The 26,870-nt window shown below is 39.5% G+C and overlaps 1 protein-coding gene across 2 annotated transcripts in view; it reads right to left on the bottom strand.

Annotated features, from left to right (window-relative positions):
- Window positions 1-1,073: 1,073 nt before the first annotated feature.
- Tmem67 (transmembrane protein 67) overlaps window positions 1,074-26,870 on the bottom strand; it is a 62,893-nt gene continuing 37,096 nt past the window's right edge. Inside the window, exons 17-28 of one of the 2 annotated variants that reach the window (XM_008847825.3) lie at window positions 24,096-24,194; window positions 23,762-23,848; window positions 22,305-22,404; window positions 22,080-22,219; window positions 19,038-19,178; window positions 14,875-14,955; window positions 14,102-14,218; window positions 10,568-10,684; window positions 10,341-10,445; window positions 5,301-5,403; window positions 2,804-2,946; window positions 1,074-1,949 (exon numbers count right to left, since the gene is read on the bottom strand). In XM_008847825.3, coding sequence (XP_008846047.1) covers window positions 1,869-1,949; window positions 2,804-2,946; window positions 5,301-5,403; window positions 10,341-10,445; window positions 10,568-10,684; window positions 14,102-14,218; window positions 14,875-14,955; window positions 19,038-19,178; window positions 22,080-22,219; window positions 22,305-22,404; window positions 23,762-23,848; window positions 24,096-24,194 — 1,314 coding nt within the window. In that variant the 3' untranslated portion in view covers window positions 1,074-1,868. Of the gene's footprint in view, window positions 1,950-2,803; window positions 2,947-5,300; window positions 5,404-10,340; window positions 10,446-10,567; window positions 10,685-12,921; window positions 13,624-14,101; window positions 14,219-14,874; window positions 14,956-19,037; window positions 19,179-22,079; window positions 22,220-22,304; window positions 22,405-23,761; window positions 23,849-24,095; window positions 24,195-26,870 lie in introns of those variants that run through there. The other variant, XM_029570811.1, reaches the window with a different exon arrangement.

Raw genomic sequence — 26,870 nt, 5'->3', positions numbered from 1 at the left:
AATAATATACAAATTAATTCAGAATGGACTCTTAAATATTTTCTCTTTTATCAGCAAATGAGGCACCAGACCCTGAATTGTGAAATTTAAAGCACTCACACTTACACTAACCATTCATATCTGGAAGGAAGGCTGAATTTCTTCTGAATGGGTGGTTTTAAACATCTGTGCTGCTACATTTATTTACTTCTGTCGCTTTTATAAAGACATTTCTGTTCTGTGGCCCTGGGGAAGCTGCAGTGCCAAAGACTCAACTTATTACTTCTTCTTTCTGCTTAGTCATCCACAAAATTCAGGGGAAAGTGAAAGATTCAACTTAGGCAATGGCCAGGAACCCTGTTCTGACAGTGCTGTATTCTCTGTGCTAGTTCTTCTGGTATACATGAATCAAATAAAAAATAGAAACAACAAATGGGGGCTGGAGAGATGGCTCAGTGGTTAAGAGCACTGGCTACTTTTGCAGAGGACCCAGGTTCCCAGCACCCACATGGCAGCTAACAACCATCCATAACTCCAGTTCCAGGGGATCTGACACCCTCTTCTGACCTCTAGTTCCAGGGGATCTGAGATCCTCCTCTGACCTCCACAAGCACTGCATGACACAGGTGCACTTACATACGTGCAGGCAATACACTCACACACATAAAATAAAAATAAAATATTAATAGCTGGGCATGGTGGCACATGCCTTTAGTCCCAGCACTCGGGAGGCAGAGGCAGGCAGAGTTTGAGGCCAGCCTGGTCGACATAGTGAGTTTCAGGCCAGCTGGGGCTACAGAGAGACCCTGCTTCAAAAAGACCAAAAAAAACTGGCCCCTTAACAGAAAACCAAGTTCTTTTTGAATAATAAGAGCAGAGACTATAAGAGTGTTATCAATGGAGCTGAAGAGATGACTCAGGGATTAAGAGCACAGCCTGTTCTCTGAGAGCACCAGGATTTTATTCCCAGTACGCACATGGCAGCTAATAATTGTCTGTAACTCCAGTTCCAGGGGTTCCAGTGCCCTCTTCTGACTACCGCAGGCATTGCATGACACAGGTGCCCTTACATACATGCAGCTAGTATATTCATAAAAAAAAAAAAAAAAAAAAAAAGCTACTGACTTATGAAGCCCAAATTTGCTTTCAATTAATTTCCTTGTCAATATAACATGATGAATTTACTCTTTGTTATTTATAATATTTACACATGATTAAAGAGCACCACTTTGAAGGAGTACTCTTAAAATATTAAAATGTGTAAAAAAATGCTATACTGGGAAAAATGTGACACAGCTTTAAAAGTGTCAACGATCAGAGATGGAAAGACTAAAGTGAACAGGTGGGTAAGGTAATTGATTTGTACCTGGTGTGCACTGCTTCAAGTGATGCCCAATAGTGAATTAGTCCACCGACAAGCAGGGCGAGCTATGAGAATGAGGCACACCAAGTCAGCAATAATACAAACCAAAGTTTTTAAGTACATCTGAAAACATCTTTTAATATTTAACCGTAAATGTCATAACATTAGTTTTTACTTAAAATCAAATAAATTTGTCAGTGTGAGAAAATGTAAGCAAATCAAGTTCTGAAATGATCTAGGAAGGAAACTGTTTTGATTATCATCAGTACGTGCTCTGCTGAGCAGCATTTGGATTGCTTTGCACATTGTCAGAGTTAATGCATTACTTAGTGAATTAAATACAAATTGTAATGGGAAAATGTTACTTTCTATTATATCACACATTTTACAAGTTACAAAAACAAATCTTTCTGTAGATTAAAAAACCAAATGAAAACAGAATAATATGCATTACAAGTTTTAAAAAACATAACCTGGTATCAAGGCTTTGCTATCATTATAGAGTCCTTAAGTTCTCTAATCATAGTTAAATCAGAAATCTTTGATCCACCAGTGTTTTGGTTGCCAAATTCTTTTGTCCTACTGTATTGCGGATAAATCGAAAAATCTGGAAAAGTAAAATAATTAAGAAATGAACTATTTAAAAAGAAAATTAAATGTGCAAACCAATGAAAATCTCTAAATTAGATTAGCTAAATTTCTCAAGTATTTCTTTTTATGTATCAGATATTTGAGTTCCATAGTGAAACACAAAATTATTTTAAAACTATTATAACTCACTTGGAAAATACCTTTATGAATTAGTAATATATGTATATATCTATATCTATTTATATAGATATATCATGCTCACAAGAATATACTTTTAAATACTTGGGCAATTTTTTCCTGACTCCCTAAAACTATGGATACATCAAAAGTATCTGCTTGGTAAGGGCAGATTTTGTCCATGGTTTAGATCTCTACCCAGGAATAAGAATTTAGATGCCACCTTGGGTACTGCCTTGAAGCAGCAGGGGGCATTTGGGTGCTGTCAGTAACATTTCAAGAAGCACAGCTGCTGTTCTGGAGCTCTCCATTTCAGACTTCATCCACTCAGCTCTGATCCACACAGGTGAGGCTGTGTGATTTTGGTGTGGAGCCCTGAGCTGCATCTTCAGTGCTTGCTTTTTTGTCATGAATGGGACTCCTTTTAAAATTAGTGCTCACTTTTGGTATGTCAGAGACTGGAGTTAAGACTTAACCTAGTTGCTCCAGAACTTCTTTCCCCCACCAGATCCTAGTATTTCATTGTCCCTAGGGACAGAGGACAGAGCGTGGTGTACTGAACAGCTCCTTCTTTCTTTTGGTAGGATAATCATAGTCTAAGCCTTTACAAAGTCCTACTGTAAGTAAACACTGCTACATTCTCTTCTAGCATATCTGTTTTAAAAGAAACCCAGAATATCTTCAGAAATTTACCTCTTGTTGTAGATATGTAAGGATGGCTGCCAAAACAAAATTCTGCCAAGCCAAATCCACGACGCAGAAGAACAACAGATCAAAAATCAGAAGCGTAGCCTCATTTCCATAATATAGCACACTGCTGAAAGAACAGCTTTCGTCTATAAAAACAATTTATAAGACATCACAATTAAAAGTGGAACAAGTCTGGGATAAATTTCTGATGATAAACTTTGGGTACTTAAAACAGCATGCTAAAACTAGTGCTATATGCAATACTTTATGGCTTATACAAAATTAAAAGGTATCAAGTTTTGCTAATCTGAAATGTTAGTCAAAGATCTCATTAAAAACACAGAAGCAGTTTTAATGCTAAAACCAAATGCTGGTAATTTTTAGTAGTGTATGTATATTATGAATACCTTCTAAAAATCAAGTTAACCAACTTCTTTTCTGTTTATATAACCAAAGGCTAAATCAATCTTAGATTCTCTAATATAGCATAAGTTAAAAAATAAAAGATAAGCCAGGCATGGTGCTCGATGCCTTTAATTCCAGCTCTTGGGAGGCAGAAGCAGGTGGATCTCTGTGAGACTGAGGCCAGTCTTGTCTACGTAGCAAGTTCTAGACCAGCTGGGGCTACAGGGAGACCCTCCTTCAAAAAGCCTAAAAATTAAATAAATAAATAAATAAATAAATAAATAAATAAATAAATAAGTAAATAAAATCCAGCAAGGCATAGAACATAGTGTTCCCAAGTTTCTTACATATAAGTAAAACAAAAATAGACCTATTTCACATGTTCCCCTGGTGATTTCTACTAAGTGCTCCAGTGATACCACAGGACACTCCCTCAGCTTACTGTGCATCTTCACTTTCTCTTAAGAGCTGTTCCCCTACATTTAAGGCCTTACTGGACACCTCTTTCTAGGTGTCCTTCAGGACTGCCAAATACAGCACAATGAAAACAAATATCCTTTTTCCCTCAAAACCTGGTCCTCTGCCAGGCATGGTGGCACATGCCTTTAATCCCAGCACTCAGGAGGCCAAGGCAGGCAAATCTCTATGAGTTCAAGTCCAGCCTGGTCTACAGAGTGAGTTCCAAGCTAGCTGGGGCCACAGGGAGACCCTGTCTCAGCACCCCCCCCAAAAAAAAAATCCCAAACCCAAACAAAACTGGTCCTCTTCATCTGCATTCCTTGATTTAGGGAAAGGCATTACTAGTACCCTGTCACACAGCTGGAAGTCTGAATAAATTTTGGCTTCCCTCCTTCCCTCTCTTCTTCATTTCTTCTTTTTTGGGGGGGGAGAGGTGTGTGTGTGTGTGGTGTATGCACATGCATGTGTATGTGCCTGCACACGCATGTGGACACCAGAGGAGGGCATTAGGCAGCCTTCTCTGTCACTGCCTGCCTTTTCCTTTGAACCAGCGTCTCTCCCTGAACTTAGAGCTACGCTGGTGGCCAGCAAGCCTGTTACCCTCCTATCTCTGTCCCTTGCCCCAAGTGCTAGGGTTACAGATGCTCACGTGGCCATGTCCAGCTTTTAATGTGGGTGCTAGGGATCTGAATTCAGGTCCTCATGCTTGCACAGCACTTATCCAGCGTCATCTCCCCAGTCCCTTTCTCCTTTTTTGATGAGATTTCACCATGTTGTCCAGGTTGCCCTCTGACTCAGTTCTTCTTACCTTAGCCTGCTGATCAGATGGAATTGCAGGGTACACCTGCCCAGCTCTGCCCACTCTTTCTGCCTCTCTTTTCTTAACACCTCTGGTAATCCCTTTTTCTTCTTTGTCCCTATTCCTACTGCCTTACCCATGTTCTCATCATCTCGGGAGGAAGAGCAAGGCATAGAAGTGGATGACAGAAAAAGGAACAAGGGGACTAGGAGGAAGAACAAGTGAAAAGGGAAGAAAGAAGTAAGGACATACAAAGAGGATGGTACTTTCAGAACACCCCTCTCCTGGGCACCTACTTAACACCTCTCTGCTCAGCACCTACCGTAAGATGGCTCTGCGGAGCATCTACCATAGCACTGCTCTGCTGAGCACCTTCCCATAACACTCCTTTCCTGGGAAACTACCCGTAACACCTCTCTCTTGGGTACCTACCTATTACACCCCTTTGCTGAGCTTGAAGAACATGGACTAAACTAAGTGCTAAAGCCTAATCACGTTATTCTTTAAATATTTCATAAATCTGCCACTAAACACACATTCCAATAAAATTTGAATTTCATGTATTTATTTTTACTATCTCTTTGAGTTATACCAGTAATTCTGAAATTCAGACATTTTGCTCTCTTGTAATCTTTTATGTTTGTCTCTTGTCATATAACATAATTGAATGGAACACAAAAACTACTATAGTTTCATGAGATTGAGTTCACTGTTTCCTTTGTTTCTATATAAAATTATAAAAACCAAAGGAAAAATATCTACAAGTACCCCCCCCCTCCAATGCCAAATATCCCTTGAAAACAGGAGTCAAGCTGAGCAAGGGCATTTGAAGAGTACCATTGTAAAAGATGCTCTTTTCCATGGGTTCCATGAATTCCATCCCAAGAATTCTTTCAAGGAGCAACTTATCCTTTATAAAATAATCCATTTCCTTATGAACCTAGTATGAAAAGGCAGTTATATAAAAAACAACAAAAGAAAATGCTTCTTAATTCATGTAAAATCAGAAGTAGAAAAAATGAGGAATGAACAGTATGCAAAGAAAAACTTTAGTAAAACAAATTGCTATAGTAGTATTTATAATAAGATTCTCTTTAGACATGCTCAAAATCTCAAATGCTGTTAATAAGACTTAGAACTGCATATACTAAAAACTAATTTATAACATGCTTCTTAGGAACACGTTCATAGAGGGTTCCAATAATGAGAAATCAATAACATTTTAGTAACAAAATTCTAGTATAGATATATTTAAGGGAATTATCATTTGCTAAAAGACACATAAAATCACATTTTTCTTTTATATAAACTGATTTTATCCCTAAACCATAAATTTTCAGTGACTACAGATGTTTTTTAAAAAATCCTTCCTAAGTATTAAATGTGACAGATAACAAGCAAACAACAACGACAAAAACTGACAAAATAGGTGTTCACTGACAAGTGCTATGAAGGGGGAAATGGGAAAAACGGGAAGGAGAGACTTAGCTGAGGAGCAGGCGGGAAGGAAGGAGGAGAGATAAATATATATGTTTATCGTTTCTAAAGTGGCATTATCCCACATGGGTGATAATACTTCCCCCAGGAGCCATGGACTATCTAGCAAAAGCCACAGTGCCAGGCACAGGATATTTCCCTTTGAGTTGTTGGTTGGGGTGGGGGTGGGGTCCAAGAGACTCCCCAAACAATATGCTATTGCCATTGCCCTTGGCTGCCTCCCAAAGCTTAAAGATAAGACCCTATTGCCCGGCACTGTAAACCTAGTCAAGCACCTGTGGCTAAAGAGGTCACAGACCCTAGAGAAGAACCTAGTGCTGCCATTTTCCTAAATCAATACCACTTCCAACCGTGTTCTAAATACTAATCCTTAACCCCACAGATAAGTGTCACTCTCATTTCTCATCAAAGAAGGTTCTTTTTGCAGCAGATACAGGCTACCAAAGAAATCTACAACTGATCAATATGCAGAGAATTTAGTGACCATTGCCTGCCTATAGACTAGGTTATGAATTAGGGAGGGGGGTGGGGGATACAGGAAGAGTTAGGGGGAAGAAGGAGTGGAAATGATGTAAATATAGAGTACTAATGTATGAAATTCTCCAAAAATTAAAAAAAATTAAAAAGAAAATATAATTGACATTCCCATTTAACTTTTTAAAAACTACATGTGATGCTAGTTTTGTAGCCCGAAAATTATTCATTCCTCCGAAAACAGTGAGCCTATGGAGGAGAGTAAGTCAGCTAGGGGTGAGACGAGAAGCACCCTGGAAAGACAGATGGAGACTGAGCAGATGGAGAGTTTGCAGCCGCGATATTGGAACTCTGAGAAGGATGGGGAATGGCAGGGCATCCCATGGGCCGTGGCATGGGGCTTGAATGGCACAGGGGTTATGAGAAGCCGTTTCTTTGTAAGTCACCCTCTCCCAAATGTCATATAAACTATGCAAAACCCAAAATAGAAATGTGTTATGTGAGTTTTGAGTTTTGTTGATTCGTGTCAGGACCACGAGACTCCGGTGACTGAGGGCCAGTCTCAGGGCCAGTCTCCCAGAAGGCAGGAAGGGAAAATTTAGTGAAACAAATTGTCGTAGTCCTGCAGGATGATGCTGGAAATGATGCTCACATGGCTCATACAATGGATCATAGAATATGTAACTAAAACGATGCGAGCCACATAGATGTGGACGGACTCAAAGGGGAAAATCCCTGGGCTGTGCTGTAAATGTGGGAAGATAGCTCAGTTGCTTGAAAAATGGGGCCCACTGCCACATGGGTCTGAAAAGATTTAAGATATAATCTTAAATATAATCTTTAAAATATAATCTTAAAGATTATAGAGAGCTTGGAAAAAAATCTTACAAGCCAAAGAGGAAAACAGAGAGGGGGTGTGGCCACTACTCTGCATAATAAAAGATTTACCCAGGGCAGAGGACACTGAAAAGCCTAAATTCATTCTCAGTTTCAGAGCCTGAGCAAAAGAAAAAAGATAGATTTTAACTTGCTTAGGGTTAAAGCACCCAGGGGAAAAGACAGATAGTAATGAGAAAAGAAATGACCTAAAAATAAAAGTAGCTAAAGCTGCCCCCTGAGATTCAACCTTTAATACAAAAAGAGAAAAAAGTTAACAGTATCATAACTAGGAGAAAATACTCCACACTGGAGCTGTTGAGACTAGGAAAGACTTACAAACAAGCGATCAAAGAGCCCCTCACCACGTGGCTCATGAGGGTATATGGGACATGGGAGCAAATAATGTCAGTCTAAGTCCTTCAGAAGCTTCACAGCTGAGTTTATAACCACCCATCCATCCTTGTGACATAGACTGTTCAACCTAGGCCAATGCAGGGGGGAGCAGTCCTTAATGGGGTGGCTGGTGCAAGGCATTAAAGATACATGGTCATTATGAAGGGAAATTCCCATAATTAACAAAGGTTGGAGGACTAGAAAGGAGGGACAGGCATTACTGAAAGAACTAGGTATGAAAAAAAGCAATATATGATGTTCAGTTTGCTGAGCCAGACAGGGCTATGTTCACCAGAGATATAAAGGAAAACTTCATTCAAATGGGACCTCAAGAATGGTATAGAGCTTTAATGGTTTTGCTAAGTCTTTTAATGGGACAGGATCTTTGTAAAGTGAGAGAGGCTTTAGCAGATCTAAGTGACTCTGACCAGCATGTAAAATGTGTCTGTAGAATAATAGAATAGCCTACAAGAGCTATAAAAAGGGCCAGACAGAAGAAACGGTCCATTTGGGTTACTCAAAGACAAATGTGGCAAGATTTATGTACACATAAATCAAATTCCCAAAGAAAAAATTGATAGAAAACCAAATTTGGTACTACGGAGTTTCTGGAAGGCTTTAAAACTGGAAGAATAGTTTACAAAACACATTCAAAGGATTAAAAACTGTCCCAGGGTGGTTAAGGATCCCCAAAGCTTAAATAAGGTGCATTTCTCTCCTGAGAACGGCTATGTTAGGTGGAGGCAGTTTTTCCCACTAGGGCCTCCCCCAGCAGGTATGGTCAATGGAAAGGTGGCAGATATGGCTACAGCCAGGAGGCAGTCCCAGGGCCTGCCTGACTCGGAACCAACAGGTGCAGCAGGGACAAGAGAGACCCTCTGCTTCCTTAGCCCAGTGAAGGGTCAGGCAACTGGAGCCAACACCTGTAAGTATCAAGGATAAAAGAATACAAAGAGGCTGGGCATGGTGGCACTTGCCTTTAATCCTAGCACTTGGGAGGCAGAGGCAGGCAGGTCTCTGTGAGTTCAAGGCCAGCCTGGTCTACATAGTGAGTTCCAGGACAGCTGGGGCTACAGGGAGACCCTGTCTCAAAAAAAAAAAAAAAAAAAGAAAGAAAAAAGAATACAAAGAGACTCCATGCAAAATCCCCAGAATGCAGAATAACTCCAGAGGGATAACTAAAGATAGTAACAAAACTAACCAAATTAATGCCTCTTACCCATGCTATTGTACCTAACAAAAATCTATGGAGAAAACAATACAAATGGATAAAACCTTTCCATGCTGTGTTAGACCTTGTCTATGATTGATTTAATATATGATGTTAACCTTTGAGTGTTTTACAGATGTGAAACCCATTTGAAAGATACCTGAAGAAACAAAGGCAGCTATAGCTGTAAGATTCTTGGGAGTTTTATGGTTGGGTAAGATAAAAACAGAGGCTCCCAAAACTACACAACTCTTAAGAAAATCTACAGTACCAGGGGTGCGTTGTCCCCCTATGAACTGTTGGTCAGAGAGAGATCCTAGAGGTCCTCAAATTAACCAAGGCTATTGCCACTAATGTCGGTTGTACACTAGAGAGGTCAGTAAGGCCATGTTGCTGAAGACACTGCATGATGTGAGTGCAGGAGAAGACAAAATGGAGAAACAAAAAACTCCATGCCACTGAATGGATGGCTTTTATAGTGCCAAAAGGTGCTATACAGATGATTGGGAGAAAAGGATCCCCTATGATTTTGCTCAACAATGGACCCCACGTGCTGCACACTATGGGCATGCCAAGCAATGCCTGCTAGTGCAATAATGGCTTGACTAACATACGTACAACTGACAAATTTCTAATTGGATAAGGCCCACTCCTCGGGGTGGAACACACATCTGGTGCGGTAGACCAGGCCAACCCCCTGTGTCAGGGAAGACTACAGGCCCAGCGGGGAAGCCCTTGGAAGTATACTGTTTAATGAATATGGTACACCTACTGGGATATCTTCTAAGCATTTGTATTTACATTCATATTTGTTTATATGTGTCCACTTCCTTCCACTTGTCTTTATAGTAGGGGAAACACCACAGAGATAGATCAGCGGCCACGCCTTGATGGGGAGGCCCAAGAAGTCAGTATCTCGCCATGATAAAAGAGAGATCGCCCTGCATTTGTCACACCCTCCAAGGCTCAGGGAAATTTGTGGAAGAGATGGAGGAAAGTTTGTAAGAGCCAGAGGAAAGGGGCGGAGTGTAGCTCAAAAATTACTCATTCCTCTGAAAAGAGTGAGCCTATGGAGAGTAAGCCAGCCAGGGGTAAGACAAGGAGCACCATGGGAAGAAAGATGGAGACTGAGCAGATGGAGAGTTATCAGCAGCGATAGTGGAACTCCGGGAGCAGGGCATCCCATGGGGTGCGGCACGGGGCTTGAATGGTGCAGGGGGTTATGAGAAGCCATTTCTTTGTAAAGTCATCCCCTTCCAAATGTCATATAAACTATGCAAAATCCAAAACAGAAATGTGCAATGCTAGTTTTGTTGATCTGCGTCAGGACCACAAGACCCCAGTGACTGAGGGCCAGTCTCCCAGATGGGGGGAAAGGAAAAATTTAGCGAAATAAGCTTAAATACAAATATTGATTTACATACATGATCGATGAAAGAACCAAGAAACTTATTCATTGCATGATATGCTTTTATACTCTGCTCAAAAGTACTTGCTGATGAACTCAACAGTCTAGCAGGGCCATTTTTCTAATATAAAAAAGAGAAATGAATAAATACAATGTCTTATGTTTTGGTACGTCTTATGTTTTGTCTTATGTTTTGCCACAGTAAGTGTGGCAAAATATATCTGAACAATACTTTATACACACCCTTGTTAGTGTCTCATGAATTCTGTCATAGTGTTGTCTCATCTGACTAGAAACCGCAATCTGAAAGGTCTGACCATCTGTGTTGGGTACCAAACCTCTTTGGCTACACAAATTTTCCTGAAAAAAAAATTAAGGAATTTAAATTAAGATATAAATGATATTTAAAAATCTATCTCAAAAATAAAATATAGCCATTTTTCTTTTTTTTTCAAAAATATTTTATTAATTTTATTTTATGTATACGAGTGTATTGCCTGCACGTAGGTAAGTGCATCTGTGTCGTGCAATGCCTGTGGAGGACAGAAGAGGCTGTCGGATCCCCTGGAACTGGAGTTACGGACAGTTGTTAGCTGCCATGTGGGTGCTGGGATTTGAACCCAGGTCTTCTGCAAGAACAACCAGTGTTTTTAAATGCTGAGCCATCTCTCCAGCCCCAAGCATTTTTCTTTAGTTGGTATCACATATTACAAGATTCAGAAACCTAGTAAAATTTACTGAAACTGTATTTGAGATTAAGATTTAACATTATTCAAGGGTCTCGTTCCCCTTCAGATCTTACTATGTTCTAAAACATTCTAATTCAAACTTCCCTACATGTCTTCACATGATCTCCTTTACTCTGCTCTAATTAAAACCACTGAGCTCATTGTCCACTTAATATTTTTAGCTTCATTGTGATTAACCTTACTGTTCTTCAATGTCTGTGAAAAACTCCAATTTGCTAGTTGTACAGTTATAAGTGGTCTTTTTTTCTAAACACTTTAAAAATACTTAGTTAATTGGCTCTAATGAGGAGGCAGTGATACATGACTGAAGAGTGAGTGCCATGGTCAGGCGGCCTCCTCATCGGTGTCTCATGGTTCCTTCAGGTGCTTGCTGCTACCCACTTCAGGATTTAGGATTCTCCCTTTCTGTCTGAACCTAATCAGTAAACACAGTACAGCACTTGGTTCCCATAAAGTTAAAGGAAGAATACATACAATGAGTTCTTCCATTTTAAATAATTTTTTTAATTAGAAATATTGCCACTATGGAGAATTTACAAAATAAGGGGAGGTACTAGGAAAAGAAAAGATTAGCTATAATTTCAATACCCAGAGCTAAAGATATTTAAAGCATTTCATTTCCAGTCTTTTTTCTAGGTCATACACACACTGATAGAAAAAAATTGTGATCACATTGATTTTTTAAAATTTAACATCATATTCTGTGTCATTATTATATTGTATAAAACATTTTTATATAAAACATTTTAACACTTCAGATTTCATTGTAAAGGCAAACCAATTTACATAATAACCCCCAATTTTCACCTTGTCATAAAGGTCTTAAATCTAATTTCGTTATTCTTGGTTTGAAGTTGTCCTTGAGTTAAATTCAGAAAACCAGTAAAAGGTTATGAGCTCTTAAAAAGCCCTTGGTTTATATGACTCAACTGCTTCCCATTTGTAAAAGTTTACTCTAATTCCAATTGTTTCTATGGGTTTCTGTTCCTCTGTGTCCTTATTAACTATTTAGCTTAAAAAAAAATAAGGATGCTAAGTTGATGAGGTGAAAACCATGTTTTTGGTTATCAATATCTGACTCATTTGTTATAAGCATTTTACTTCAATTTGCTATCTTGTATTTATGATTGATATGTATATATTGTACTAAGTAAAATCAATTAATATTCTCTTCTTGATGCTTTCTGATTTTTTTATGCTTGTAATGCTATTCCTCAATTGGAAATATTCTTTTCCAGGTGCTTATGGTTTTAATTTTTATAGGTAGCCTTGAAGTCCAATGTAATTTCCAGTATCTAACCAAGCAGTTTAGCTCATGAATTCTCAGAGATGTCATGATGATGTACTGAGTTCTTTTAAGTCACAGATACGGTCTCTTAATCAATAAATTCTCTAAAGTTTCTTTCTTAAGTATACCTCGTTCTTCTTTTAAATTTTATTTATTATTTTTATTTTATGTGTACATGTGTATTGCCTGCAATGTAGATAAGTGCACCTGTGTTGCGCAATGCATGCGGAAGTCAGAAGAGGCAGTCAGATTCCCCTGGGACTGGAGTTACGGACAGTTGTTAGCTGCCATGTCGGTGCTGGGATTCAAACCTGGGTCTTCTCCAAGAACAACCAGTGTTCTTAACCGCTGAGCCATCTCTCCAGCCCCGACCTTGTTCTTTTTTAAAATTTATTTTTATTTTATGTGTATGAGTGTTATGCCTGTATGTATGTAAGTGCATCTGTGTCTTGCAACACCCATGGAGGTTAGAAGAGGGCATCAGATCCCCTGGAGCTGGAGTTATAGAGGTTGTTAGCCATTATGTGGGTGCTAAGATTTGAACCCAGGTCTTCTGCAAGAACAGCCAGTGCTCTTAATTACTGAGCTAGCGCTCCAGCCCCAATACCTTGTTCTTTTAAAAACTGTGGAAGCTCTCAGCATATATAGTAAAACAGTAAATCATCACCTAGATCCAGTAATTACCAACATTTACCCATCCTTGTTTCATTTCTCTTCTTAGAGTATTTTAGAGCAGACTCCAGGTTGTATCTTTTCAGCTATGAAACTCTAATAAGGTTTTAAAAAAAAATAACTACAATGCAATTTTTGTTGGTTGGTTTGTTTTTCTGAGAGAGAGTCTCTCTGTAGCCCTAACTGGCCCAGAATTCACTATGTAGAACCAGGCTGGACTAATTGTCACAGAGATCCACCTGCCTCTGCCTCCCCTATTCTGGATTAAGGCTACAACACCCAGCCTTGTCATGCCATTTTTTATACCTAACAAATTTAATCATTGTTTAACATAAGTTAACATTAAGTCCATTAAATATTTCAGATTTTTTTCAAAGACTTGTTTGTCTGAGTCAGGATCCAATTTCTTAAACTTCTCTTGGTATAGAGCAGCTGTTCTACCACACCATCACCCTCCTCTGCTTTTCATGTCACTGGCTTGAAGACACTGAGTCATTTGTCCTGTAGGGCATGTTATACTCCGGATCTGGCTAAATACTTCCTTCAGTGCTATTTAGGTTGTCCTGCCATTCTCTGCATTTCCTGTAAAACTGTGGTTACATGCAGGGGCTTAGTGATATTCAGGTTCAGTTTTCTTAGGCACGACTATTTCACAGGTCATGTGATATACTTCCTGCCAGACTGTATCAGGAGGCGTATAATGTTAGCTTGCCTCATCTTTCACTTATTGAAAACCAGAGTCAGTGTGTCTGGATTATGTCGGCCTGATCCTTCATTATGAGTTCCCATTAACATTCACTTGTTTTAAAAATCACCCACAGCCTACACTCATCAGTCACTGTAAAATGGTACTTTTCTCTTTAAAAATCCCTTCTACTTTCCTCTCCAAGGAAGAACTTTCATGTGTTACTTGATTGCTTTGGAAAACTAGTTCATGTGGGCACTACAGGACAAAAGCAGACTCTGTTTATTGAGGGGAATGAGCTGCTGCCCTAGCAACTTTCAAAAGTGGCCCATGAGGATTTAAGTTTTTAACTTAAAACAAAAAGCTGTAGAAGGCATTCATACCGCTTCTCTTTTAAGATTCATGTTCATTTCTTCCATGTTAGTATCTGCATGCCCATGGACTGATCTACCATGAATGTAATATCCAAAACATCTGTGGGACAACAGGAACACTGAAATCTACAGAAAGAAAACAAAAAGGAACAACCAACAACTCATCCATAAACAACAAAGACAGGGGGCTGGAGGGAGTGCACTGGCTGCTCTGGCAGAGGACCCAGGTTTGATTCCCAGCACCCACGTGTCAGTTAACAATAGACTGTAACTCCAGTTCCAGGAGATCCAGTGCCCTCTTCTGACCTCTTTAGATATTGTATGACATGCGTGCACTTATATACATGCAGATAAAACTCTCATACACATAAAATTAAAAACAGAAGTTTTTCTTAAAATTGCTTCTCCCCCCTCCCAAATACTGAGGATTGAATTCTAAAGAAAGTTGTGAAAAGGATAAATCAAGGTAGCAAAGGATAAGTTTTTTGTTTAAGTAGATGGAAGGAAGTATTTTCTAAGGAAGGAAGACATTCTGATGCATGAAAAATTTTCAGTTGTAGGAGGAATGAACTATTTGGCAGCGTAAGAAATTCATGATCAAGAACTGAAAAAAGACAGGCAGTGTAGTGAGTATTAACTTGGAGCTCATCAAAACTATCCTCAAATTAACAGCCAGTGGAAACTAGCCTAAAAATGCAGCCATAACAAACTGACTTTTAATGCTTAAGATACCTTTTGAAACTGGAAAAATAATTATTGCAAGATAGTCAGAAAGTACTTACATTACTCATGGAGCACAAGTCAACAAACTGTCGAATTTTATCCTCTATGAATCTCTCATAAAAGGCAGCAAAGAATACAATCTGAAACAGAAGTCACAATCACATGCGTCAGCTTTCAGGGTTTCTATCTGACTAAGAACCACAATGTAATACTTTAAGGAAAAGTCAGTTCCAGCCAAGCACACAGAAGTCTCTAATGGCTCCTATAGGATAAAACCCCACTTGTCATACCTTCAAAGGAAGGGGGATTTGGGAATTATGCTGAGTTACTGAGAGAGTACACTTTGAATTTTAAAAACTTTAAAAACTATGTTAATGAAACAAGGTAAGGCAAAGGTGGGAAGAAAGAAAAAGACTTTAAACTCAGTGCTGAGGAGGAGAAAGGAAGATCCTTGGAGTTCAGTGAGAGATTCTGTCTCAAAAATATGGTGGAGGGTGATTGAGGAAGACACATGATGTCGATCTCTGGCCTCCACATGTCGATCATGTACACCCACATGCTCACATATACACACCCACATGAACATGTACTTACATGTACACACCACATACACATACACAAATTAGCATAAATCAATGTTTTAGTAGCCAGATATATTTTTGCTTTTGCAATTTTGCTAATTTTCTGAATTTTAAAAGCAATTATAAAGTTTTCTAGATTTCAAATTGATCTCTGACAAAATAGCATATAAAAAGCAAATATCTAGGGGCTGGAGACATGGCTCAATGATTAAGAGCACTGGCTGTTCTTGCAGAAGACCTAGGTTCTAATCCCAGCACCCACATGGCATCTAACAACTGCCTATAACTCCATTTCCAGAGGATCCAATGTCCTCTTCTGTCCCCCATAGGCAGTGTATGACACTGGTACACTTACACATATGCAGGTATAACACTCATACACATAAAAATAAATACATAAATAAATAAAATTTTTGAAGAGCAAATATCTAGTGTTCAAATTTTAACTGTGTTAAATACTCAAATGGAATAGCTTTGTGTCTTATTAAATAGATTTAATCATAATACTAAATAAGGAAATTTTATGACTAAAAAGATTTAATAGTAATACTAGATAAGGAAATTTTATGACTAAAAATTTTCAACTATAGACTTTTCTTGATGTTTCAAAGACACACATTTCCTGACCACCCTATCTAAAGCTGTCTCCACTATCTCCAAATCCTAATCTCTACTCCTCTCATCTTTTTAGCTCATATCCTGTCAAATCTCTTCATAGCACTTGTCATAATCTCTAGTTAGTTCTTTTCAGAGTGCATTCATGAGCTCAGTACAGTGTCCAGTACATGAAAGGTACTCACATCTAGGAATGGATAGGAGGCTCTACAGAAGCTGATTTACAGTACTTCCTTAAACACTTTACACTCTTTCTCTCTCTCTCTCTCTCTCTCTCTCTCTCTCTCTCTCTCTGATGATGAAAACCATCATTCAAGGTTTCGTTTTTAATCCCAGCCCTTGGAAGGCAGAGGCAGAGGCAGGCGGATCTCTGTGAGTTCAAGGCCAGCCTGGTCTACATAGTGAGTTCCAGGACAGCTGGGGCTACAGAGAGACCCTGTCTCAAAAAGACCAAAAAAAAAAAAAAAAAAAAAAAGAACGATAAAGCCTGACTGATTATTATAATCCAGAAGTGATTAGACAAAGTGGTAACTGTAACAGGGCAAAAGAACTCACAAAGGTATTTGAGAAATAAGCACAGATAATTTTAGGACATTTCCACAGACAGAAATGCTTTCCTGCTCATCTGAAGGCAAAGTGAGAGCAAAGAATGAAGTGGGTTGTGACTCCCAGGATTGCCAACTACCGACTACTGTTCCAGCCATCCTGCCTCTTTCTCTTTAGTCACAGACCTGTTGTTTGGCAGGACAGATAGGTGACCAGTTTAAAGGCAGTCATCACAGTTGTGGCCACATGACTAAGTTCTAGCCAAGGAGCTACTGAATGGAACTTCTTTATTTAAAAAAAATATATCATTTTATTCTATGGTGTGTGTGTATCTGTGTGTGTGTGTGTGTATGTGTGTGTGTGTGTGTGCACATGCACACAGGTGGACAGAGCCATGAGAAGGTATCAGATCCCCTAGAGCTGGAGCTACAGGCAGTTGAGAGCTGCCTGGTATAGGTGCTGGGAGCCAAACTCTGGTCTTCTGCAAGAGAAGCAAGTGCAATGTTCTAGTTAGCTTTAACTGTCAACTTGACACAGCTTAGAGTCACCTGGGAAGGGAGTCTCAACTGAGGGGATTACCTAAATCAGATTGGCCCTGTGGGCATATCTATGGGGATTGTCCTATTAATTGATATAGGAGGACCCCACCCATTTCTGGGAAGGTGGTTCTGGGTTATGTAAGAAAGCTTAGATAAGCCGGGCGTGGTGGCGCATGCCTTTAATCCCAGCACTCAGGAGGCAGAGGCAGCCAGATCTCTCTGAGTTCAAGGCCAGCCTGGTCTACATAGTGAGTTCTAGTACAGCTGGGGCTACAGGGAGATCCTGTCTCAAAAAAGACCAAAAAAAAAAAAAAGAAAAGATAAAGAAAGCTAGATAAGCATAAGCCTGTAAGTGAACCAGCAAGCAGCGTTCCTCCATGGTTTTGGCTCCAAGTTCCTGCCCTGATGTCCCTCAATGATGGACTGTAACCTGGGAGTGTAAGTCAAATAAATCCTTCTTCCTCTAAGTTGTTTTTGGTCATACTGTTTGTCATAGAAATAGAATGAAACTAGAACACACACTTAACTGCTGAGCCATCTCTCCAGCCCCCAGACTCTTAAAGGGGGAGGGCAAGTAGTCTCTTGATTCCCTCCTGTAAACCCATCAGCCATTACGGCCCAGGAGGTGTCCTACACGGTACAGCAGAACAGGCTTCCGGGTGCTGATGACAGCATGAAGCTACCACTTCAGTCCTGCACTTCTACTCTTCCTTTTCAGGGGAGTGAGAAAGTTTTCTTTTATTTTAGGCATTCCTATTTTGCTTTCTTTTTGTTGTGTTGAATGAAATATGAAAAGTTTTAGGTGGCATTGTTTGAAATTCTCCACAGTAATAATTTTTTCAATCAGATAAAGTTGGTATGTTCACAAAACATAGTGGTATATGCACAAAATCCTATCTATGGTTTTGATGAGAAACAGCAGACCCTATTCACCAACGGATCTCATTTCAAATCTCCCCTCTGTTGTCTTTCTTTCCTGGCTGACATTCACTAGCTCTCCATTACTAGCTCTATCTGTAGCTTCAAGGTGGAACAGATACCATCAATTCACTAAAAATGTTAAATTTTCAAAGTCAATTCTCAAGCTAAGAATGTAGCTGAGTGGCAGCACTTGCTTAGTATGTGTAAGGCCATGAGTTCAATTTTAAGCACCAGGGGGGAAAAAGTCCATTCTGAGGTTATGGAATGTCACCTGAATCCAATTCTGATGAAATAAACTTTCTTAAAGGGATTTTAATTTCTAAAGACTTCTAAAAACAGACTATATTAAGTAGATTAGCTAGGTATTTATTAGCCAGGATATAGCAAGCTAAAGTAGTCTCTCTGAAAGTTCCACCCTAACTTTGAGAAGAGAAGAGCCTCTGCTGGAGTCACAGGATCGTGAGGATTCATTGTGAGTTTGGGTTATTTTAATAAATATTTCAAAGAAAATTCCCAAGACATACTAGCAATTGGACTGAGATACAATGCCAAAACAAACATAAACAGTAAGTAAAAGAAAATCCTCAGTATTAGACATATCTGCCCTACAGTTACATATAAAATAGACAAGGAGTCTGTTCTATGCCCGAGACTCTGAAAGACCCTTCAGAGTCCACAACTGGTAAGAAGTGAACTGTGAAATCAAACAGCCCAGGTTCAAACTCCAGTAAAGCAGCTCAAGTTGTGTGACTTCAAGCACTCATTTAAGCTTTCCGAGTTTCCCTGCCTGTAAAATGAGGTGCTGACTTAACCTGAAGGTTAAAGGACAGACTAAGTAGCTTATATGGGTAAAGAAATGAATGATTCTCATGAGCCTGGATTATGACACAATATAAACCCTATTATCACTGCTTTTGTCTCCTTCTTTCTGCTACAGAAATAGGGTCAATATTTGAGAGTAATCAGTATATGAGTAGAATGACAGAGTTGCAATGTCACTGTGGTATGATCTCTTGTTACCTGTATGATTCCAATGACCAGCCAGATAGCAGTAGACACAGCGTATCTCAAAATGCGGCTATAAGGTGCTAAGTAGTCTGATGGGTTTCTAGAAAGACTAGAGGACGAGTCCATTAATGCTAAGTTCTTGAACCCCACAACCTGGAATAAAAAGGAAAAATGATAATCTAAACAGACACAGGTAAAGAAAACTCTTCTAGACTGAAGATGGACTACTCCTCTCTACTCTTCATTTTTGAAAAACATTTTTTACTGAATTTTTGTGTATTTCATACAGAAAATCATCTTTATACCCCTTCCCCTTTGATACCCTCCCGCAGCCCCCCCAACTGGAGTTCATACCTTTTGTCATCTGTGTTAAGGCCTATCATGTAAAGTTAATATCCCTAGATGTCCCTCAGTCTCTACTCAAAAAAATGAAAAATATCCAAACTCATGAACAGCAGAAAAATCCAGATAAAAATTATCCAATATTTTCACTACCTTATTATTCCCCACACTGACAAACTTAGGTTTTTTTTAAAGAATGAAATTTTCTTCAAATTGCTACCAACTAGCAATTCGTGAACATTTAAGATGTGCAGGTACTAAGCTAAACACGTATTTCAAAACAATATATTGCAAAATGTCTCCCAAAGAATGTCCCTTCTTGGTGAAATAAAGACAGTTAAGTAGATTTGCTGTGTACTTAACACTCACTGCCATGCCTCTCCCCCTCAGAAAACAGACTTTCAGATTTTTACAGTAAGGTCCCTACATGTTTTCTTCAAATGAATATTTTTTGCTTTTTGAGACAGGGTCTCATTAGCCTAGGCTTAGGTTGGAACTTGCTATGTATAGGATGATGACCTTGATCTTTGATTCTGTCCTGCCTCCACCTCCCAAGTGTTGGGATTACAGGCATGTGGTACCACGTCTGGTTCGTCAAACAGTATTTTATTTTATTTTATTTATTTATTTATTTATTTATTTTTAATATTTTGTCATTTTTATGTGTATGTATGTATTGCCTGCATGTAGGTAAGTGTACCTGATACTGCTTTACCCTGGGCATGGTGGCGCATGCCTTTAACCCCAGCACTCAGGAGGCAGACAGAGGCAGGCGGATCTCTAAGAGTTCCAGGCCAGCTCGGGCTACAGGGAGAAAAAGATCAAAAACAACAAGAACAACAAAAAATACTGCTTTACCAAAAAGATAAGTATGTAAGGCAGGATAATTGTTTATTAGTTTAATTTTATCCATTACATATGTATACATATATTGACATATGTTTTACACTATGAACATATAATTTGGGGGGGTATGTTAGGGATTAAATTTAGGGACTCATACATGCTATGTATGTGCTCTATCACTGTATCCTCCAGTACCCCTTCCTTTTCTTTTAAAATTTTATTTGCTTTTATTTTACGTGTACGAATGTTTACCTGCATGTATGCAAGTGCACCCATGTGTGCAAACCTGTAGAGGCCAGAAGAGAGTGTTGGACCCCCCCGGAACTGTAGTTACAGATGGTTGTTAGCCACCATGTGGGTGTTGGGAACCAAACCTGGGTCCTCTGCAAAGAGCAGCCAGTGCTCCTAACCGCTGAGCCATTTCTCCAGCTCCTCCCTTTTAACTATTTGGAGACAGAGCATTGGCAAGTTGCCCAGGCCGGCCTTGCACTCACTCTGTAGCTCAGGCAGGTCTTGAATTTGTAACCCTCCTCCCTCAGCCTCTCAAGTGGCTGGGATTGCAGGCTTGCACCACCAGACCTGGCTCTACTTATCAACTAAAAAAATGAACAAACAAGTAATATCAACAACAAAAAGTACTGGTTTAACTGAAATTGTGAAGTACTGCAAATATGAGTTATAGTGATACATTCATAATTGAAATAGTTTTAAAAGTAGAAAAAAATGAAAAAAGGGAAAGAAAGATGGATAGTAAGAGTGGATAATTTCTTTTTTATATGTTTTATTTATTATTTTTATTTTATGTTTATGAGTGTATTGCCTGTATGTATGAGAGTGCACCTGTGTGTGTCATGCAATGCCACGGAGGTCAGAAGAGGGCTTTGGATTCCCCTAGAACTGGAATTAAGGATGGTTCATAGCTGCCATGTGGGTGCTGGGAATCATACCCGGGTCCTCTACAAGAACAGTCAGTGCTCTTAACCGCTGAGCCATCTCTCCAGCCCCAAGAGTGAATAATTTCTATTCAGTCTCACTAAGGCAGAGAGCTCTGTAACCTGCCAAACATACTGATGTTTCCATCTCATGTTCAACACTGAATTCTTCTTTGATGATTCCAACCAGATCCATGAAATAATTTCAAATGTGTCATTAACTTTCTTGTAGCCCTCCCTTTTAGTACCAAATGTCATCCAAATGGGCATTTTAAAGAAAATGCATTGAAAGATATTGAATGTGTAACCATGGTTCTGATGCAGGGGTGAGACTATGGATCATGTGGGAGGGGGAGTTTTGAAAGTATACACACGAGTTCATCTACCTGACCTCTAAGGACAGGAGACATTTTATAGACGTTCACCAGGGGATTCTGCTACAGAGTAACGGTAGAAAAGCTACTCTTTAAAGTCAGAGTAGTCAAATTCATGGAGATAGAAAAATAGAAAGATGGTAAAGCCAGGGCCTGAGGGGATGAAGGAATGGGTAATACAGCTATCTAATAGGAGCAAACAGTTTCATTTTTGCAAGATGAAGAGTTCTGGAGAACGGTGGTGGCTAGAGCTTTGTACAACAATGTGGATGTATCTAACAGTACTGAGTTGCACACTTAAAAGTGGTTAAGATGCTAAACTTTCAAAGTGTTTCATCACAATTTAATTTTGTTTCTGTTTATTTTATAAGAAGGATAAAGATAAAAGTGAGGGTACCATACTTTTCTAAAAAGACACTGCTTTTTAATGTTTTGATAACAATATTTTAAACCACAGAAAAGTATTCCACTGTCCTGAGAACTTAGTTGGAATTATATTAGCATTTATGAATACTAGTAAGTTGCATTCAGTTCCATCAATTACATTAAATAGTTTATACCTCCAAAAAGAAGAGGATGGTAAGTACTTGAAAGAGTGGATTAATTTTTCTCACAGTCTGAATCTCATTCCACTCATTTGCTACAAAGTATGTTCTCCATATGCTTACGGGAACAGTGGCACTCCGTATGCCGCCCTCACCTGTTGGGGAGATTAAATGAGTAAACACCTTTCTTCTTTGCTCTACAAGGGTAGCAAAAGAATTCTGGCATAAATGTTTAATTACCTTCAACAGCTTTAAGAACTTTCCCTTTAGGCCGTTCCCAATCAATAAAGAATATATCTATGGTAATCTGGGATATGAGCTTATGTAAAAATTGCAGAGCCTAAAAATAACATACAACAGAACACCTGAAAAGTATCATCATTTAACCCTTATTACAAAATAAATATTAATTCCTTATAAAACACAGTGTAATCACAAGAGTGCATGCTTTTTACTGGTGACTTCACATTAAATGATAATACCATTAGGGAGTGACTAGATGTTCATCATATACTCTAGAATCATCAAATATACAGAATTGTCATGTACCTATTAATTACTTCCTTTTTCTTTTCTTTCCTTAAAAATAGGGCCATGAAACAAAGGCTAAATTCTTCTTGCTCCTCCCTTATAGGCCCTATGCAAATTGACTTTCTTCTGCTAGCTTTGTATAGTATCTGACCTTTTCACATGTAAGGGTATTTCTCAAGTGCAATTTGCTAAGCCTAACTAAAGTTATAGGATGTTTTCACTGTCTTTATTCTATCACTGGAGCTGAGATGGAAAACACCATGTTGCTGAAATGCATTTTCTCATTTTATGGGAGCAATCTGTTTAAGCTGAGGCATTTCTGAAGCATTACGATCAAAGGATAAAATCCAAGTTCAGGAAGGTAACTCTCCTAAAAAGCCCCTTCTTGGTTGGAAAGGCAGGTACTTTGCCATCACAGGTCAACGGGATGAGGGCTACCAAACATGTAAGTAGAGAGCCTGCGCCTACAGGGATGGGGTCTCTTGAGCTGAGGGGTGGTTGTCAAGAACGATGAAGAGGAAAGATGAAAAGAATGTCTAAGATTCAGCACTTTATCCAGGTTTGCCTTTTATTTTTGATTGACAAAGAGACAAAATCCATGATGGAAGGGATTTTGTCCCATTATGAATGCATTGCTGGGTTTTAAGGGAGACAGTTAAACAATGAAATATCATTTTATCAAATTAGCTGCAATTCATGATTGCTTAAACATGTTTATCGCTTTTTTTAATATTTTGTTTACTATTTTTATTTTATGTGTATGTGTGTATGGTCTGCATGTAGGTAAGTGCACCCATGTCATGCAATGCCCGCAGAGGACAGAGAGGCTGTCGGATCCCCTGGAACTGCAGTTATGGACAGTTGTTAGCTGCCATGTGGGTGCTGGGATTCAAACCCGGGTCTTCTGCAAGAACAGTCAGTGTTCTTAACTGCTAAGCCATCTCTCCAGCCCCTGTTTATAGTTTTTTTGAAAGCAATGATTTAAAGCATATTTTTAAATACGCCATTGTAAATAAAGGCATATTTCCTATGTAAAATAAAACAACTGATTCTTTCAAAATCAAAGTAAATTTTATACCAACAAATTTGAAAGCACTTTAATTTTAAAGGCTTACTAGCTTATTAGCAGGCTTTTGAAATTCAGTAGCCTGTCCTTTGAAACTTACCTTCATAGCAAAGGCACAGCCGACATATGTAACAAAGCGTTCCTCCTGAACTGGCATTGGCAACAAAACAGAGACAGACTTTTGTGCCTATGATAAAAATTCCTTGGTCAATAAAAATCACACAAGGTTTTTACTGCACAATTTAGAAACCAATGGAAACATAAAAGAGGCAGATAGTGAAGCGCTCAATAAATGGCACACTATGGGATGCTGAGGTTAGCATCTGCCTCAGTATGCTTGATCAGAAATGCCCTCAGATAAAAATAGTTCCTTCAAAAAACAGTGTACCAGTTTCCAGGTATTGGCATTTAGCTTAATTCAGAAACTCACTCACTTTGAAGAAAATAAGCCAGTAAAGACCAGTTCCCACCGTGATGATAAAAAAGACATCAGCCAGATCGCCAGCATAGTAAACCAAGAACTTCATAACGGTCTGCAATTTAAAAAGAATTACAGTTGTTAAAGATCCCACTTATTACCACTTTTAGTACAGTATATTACTTTTTTTTTTTTTTTTTTGGTCTTTTTGAGACAGAGTCTCCCTGTAGCCCCAGGTGTCCTGGAACTCACTATGTAGACCAGGCTGCAGGCTGGCCTTGAACTCACAGAGATCCACCTGCTTCTGTCTCCCGAGTGCTGGGATTAAAGGCATGCGCCACCCTGCCCTGGCAGAGTATTACTTTTAAGGATTTAATATCCTTGTTTTAAAAAAGTTATTTCTTATTGTGTGTGTGCACAGGTATGTGTACCATGGAGTGGATATGGAGGTCAGGGAACAACTTGTGGAGCCAGTTCTCTCCTTCTACCTTTATATGGGTCCTAGGGATTGAGCTCACTCAGGTCATCAGGTTTGCACAGCAAGCACCTTTACACACTGAGCCATCTGCTGGCCCATGAAGACACTACTTCTTATTTATTTATCTATTTTTTGTTGTTGTTCTTTTTAAAGCAGGGTCTCCCTGTAGCCCCAGCTGTCCTGGAATTCACTATGTAGACCAGGCTGGACTTAAACTCAAAGAGATCCACCTGCCTCTGCCTCCCAAGTGCTGGGACTTCAGGCATGCGCCACCACGCCCGACTTATTTATCTATTTTTAAAAAATATTTTATTATTTTTATTTTATATGTATGAGTGTACTGCCTGCATGTATGAGAGTGCACCCATGTCATGCAATGCCATGGATGTCAGAATAGGGCTTCGGATTCCCCTGGAACTGGAGTTAAGGAGAGTTCCTAGCTGCCATGTGGGTGCTAGGAATTGAACCTGGGTCCTCTGCAAGAGCAGTCAGTGCTCTTAACTGCTAAGCCATCTCTCCAGCCCCTTATTTATCTATTTTTAAAAGATTTATTTTCAGCAGAGCGTGGTTGCACATGCCTTTAATCCCAGCACTTGGGAGGTAGAGGCAGGTGGATCTCTGTGAGTTCAAGGCCAGCCTGGTCTACATAGTGAGTGCCAAGTGGGCTGGGGTTAAGGGAGACCTTGTCAAGAATAAAACAAAAATCTTTGTGAGGATTAAGTAAATTATAAATATAAAGCATTACAAAGTACCTGGCACACAGTAAATATTTAATAAATGTTAGATAAAAAAACTTACAAAGATGAAATGAGAAGTAAAACTATAAAGTTGATGGAATAAGATGTGGAAGAGCATCATTTTGGTGTTGAGATGGGAAGGTTTTCGTAAACAAGGTATTGGACAAACATATATAACACAAAAATTCACATGATAATACTGAAATTAAATTTTAATTCCATGTCAAATGCTCATTATATATTAAATGTAAAAGAGTCACATAAATAACAGGTAGGTCATATATTTGCAGAAAAGATTTCAACATTAAAAGCCCAAAGGGAAATTAATGGTTAGAAAATACAAACTCCTTCATACAGATAAGAAAATTACAGGGCTAGAGAGATAGCTAGGTAGTTAAGAGCACTTACTGCTCTTTCTGAGGAACTTGGTTTGGTTCCTAGCATCCAGACGGTGGCTAACAAGCACTTGAAATTCCAGTTCCAGGGGACCAAATACCCTCTTCTGGCCTCTGTGGGCATCACATGCATGTGGTACATTTACATACATTCAGGCAAAACACTTATACACATAAAAATAAATTTTAAAAATTTTAAAATAAATGAGAACACCAAGAAGTCTAATAGAAAAAGAGTTCACAGAAAGGGAAACCCAAATGATTAAAAAGCGCATAAATAGCTCTGCTTCCCTGGACCTGCACGACCCAGAGGCCTCTCTCCAGGGTAAGTCGATCATGCCCCCCTGCCTTGACTCCCCCAGCCTCATTCACCTTTCCATCTCCCCTGCCCATCTCTCCTCCTAGCCTGGGTCCTGTCCCATTCCTTGTTTTGGCGCCCTAGACACAGGAGGGTGGCAGGGGATGACTACCACTGCTTCCTGATCCTCTGCATCCAGACCAACCCAGTTCCTTCTTAGGTCCCCAGCAGCCCTCTGGGCCTGGCCCCGCCCTCACTTCCCTCTACTTCCCTGATCTGCATAACCTACCAGCCTCTTTCCTGGATGCTGGGGCTGACCTCTTAGCTTCCTGATCCTTTGAATCCAGACCAACCCAGTTCCACAGTGCAGTCCCCAGGAGTCCTTGGGGACTCCTCCCACCCCCACCTCCCTTTGCAGGTGTGTTAGCCTCTTCAGCATCTCTGGGTGGCATGGCCACCAGCTGCCCTAGACCAGCATCTTTCCTGGGCCTGGCTCCCAGGCCAGTCCAACCCCTAAATTCCTGAGGCCAAAATCTTTCCTGGCGGGATCCAGACTTTAGGAGAAAGCCTGAGAGCATCTGATCCTCATCTGACTTGGGCCTCTGTGGGAACTCCTGAAGGCAAAAGCAATCTGACGACAACAAAATAAAATCAAAAGAGAGAATGGGAAGCTAAGAGGAAACAGCATTTCATGCCTAAAAAGTAAACCATAAAGACATGTAAAGTTTACAAAAAGAAGCAGACCTAAACATGAAGGCTTAGTCTCACACAAGAATCAGAAACTACAAAAGAAACTCACATGTCAGAATCACAGAGAAAAAATAATAACATGAAAAACCAAAATAACATATCCCCACCAAATACCAGTAGTCCTCTAGAGGAG

Source organism: Nannospalax galili, unplaced genomic scaffold, assembly GCF_000622305.1.
Source record: "Nannospalax galili isolate Female #2095 unplaced genomic scaffold, S.galili_v1.0 scaffold183, whole genome shotgun sequence".
Classification (NCBI taxonomy): Eukaryota; Metazoa; Chordata; class Mammalia; order Rodentia; family Spalacidae; genus Nannospalax; species Nannospalax galili.
This window is presented reverse-complemented; position numbering and strand designations above follow the sequence as displayed.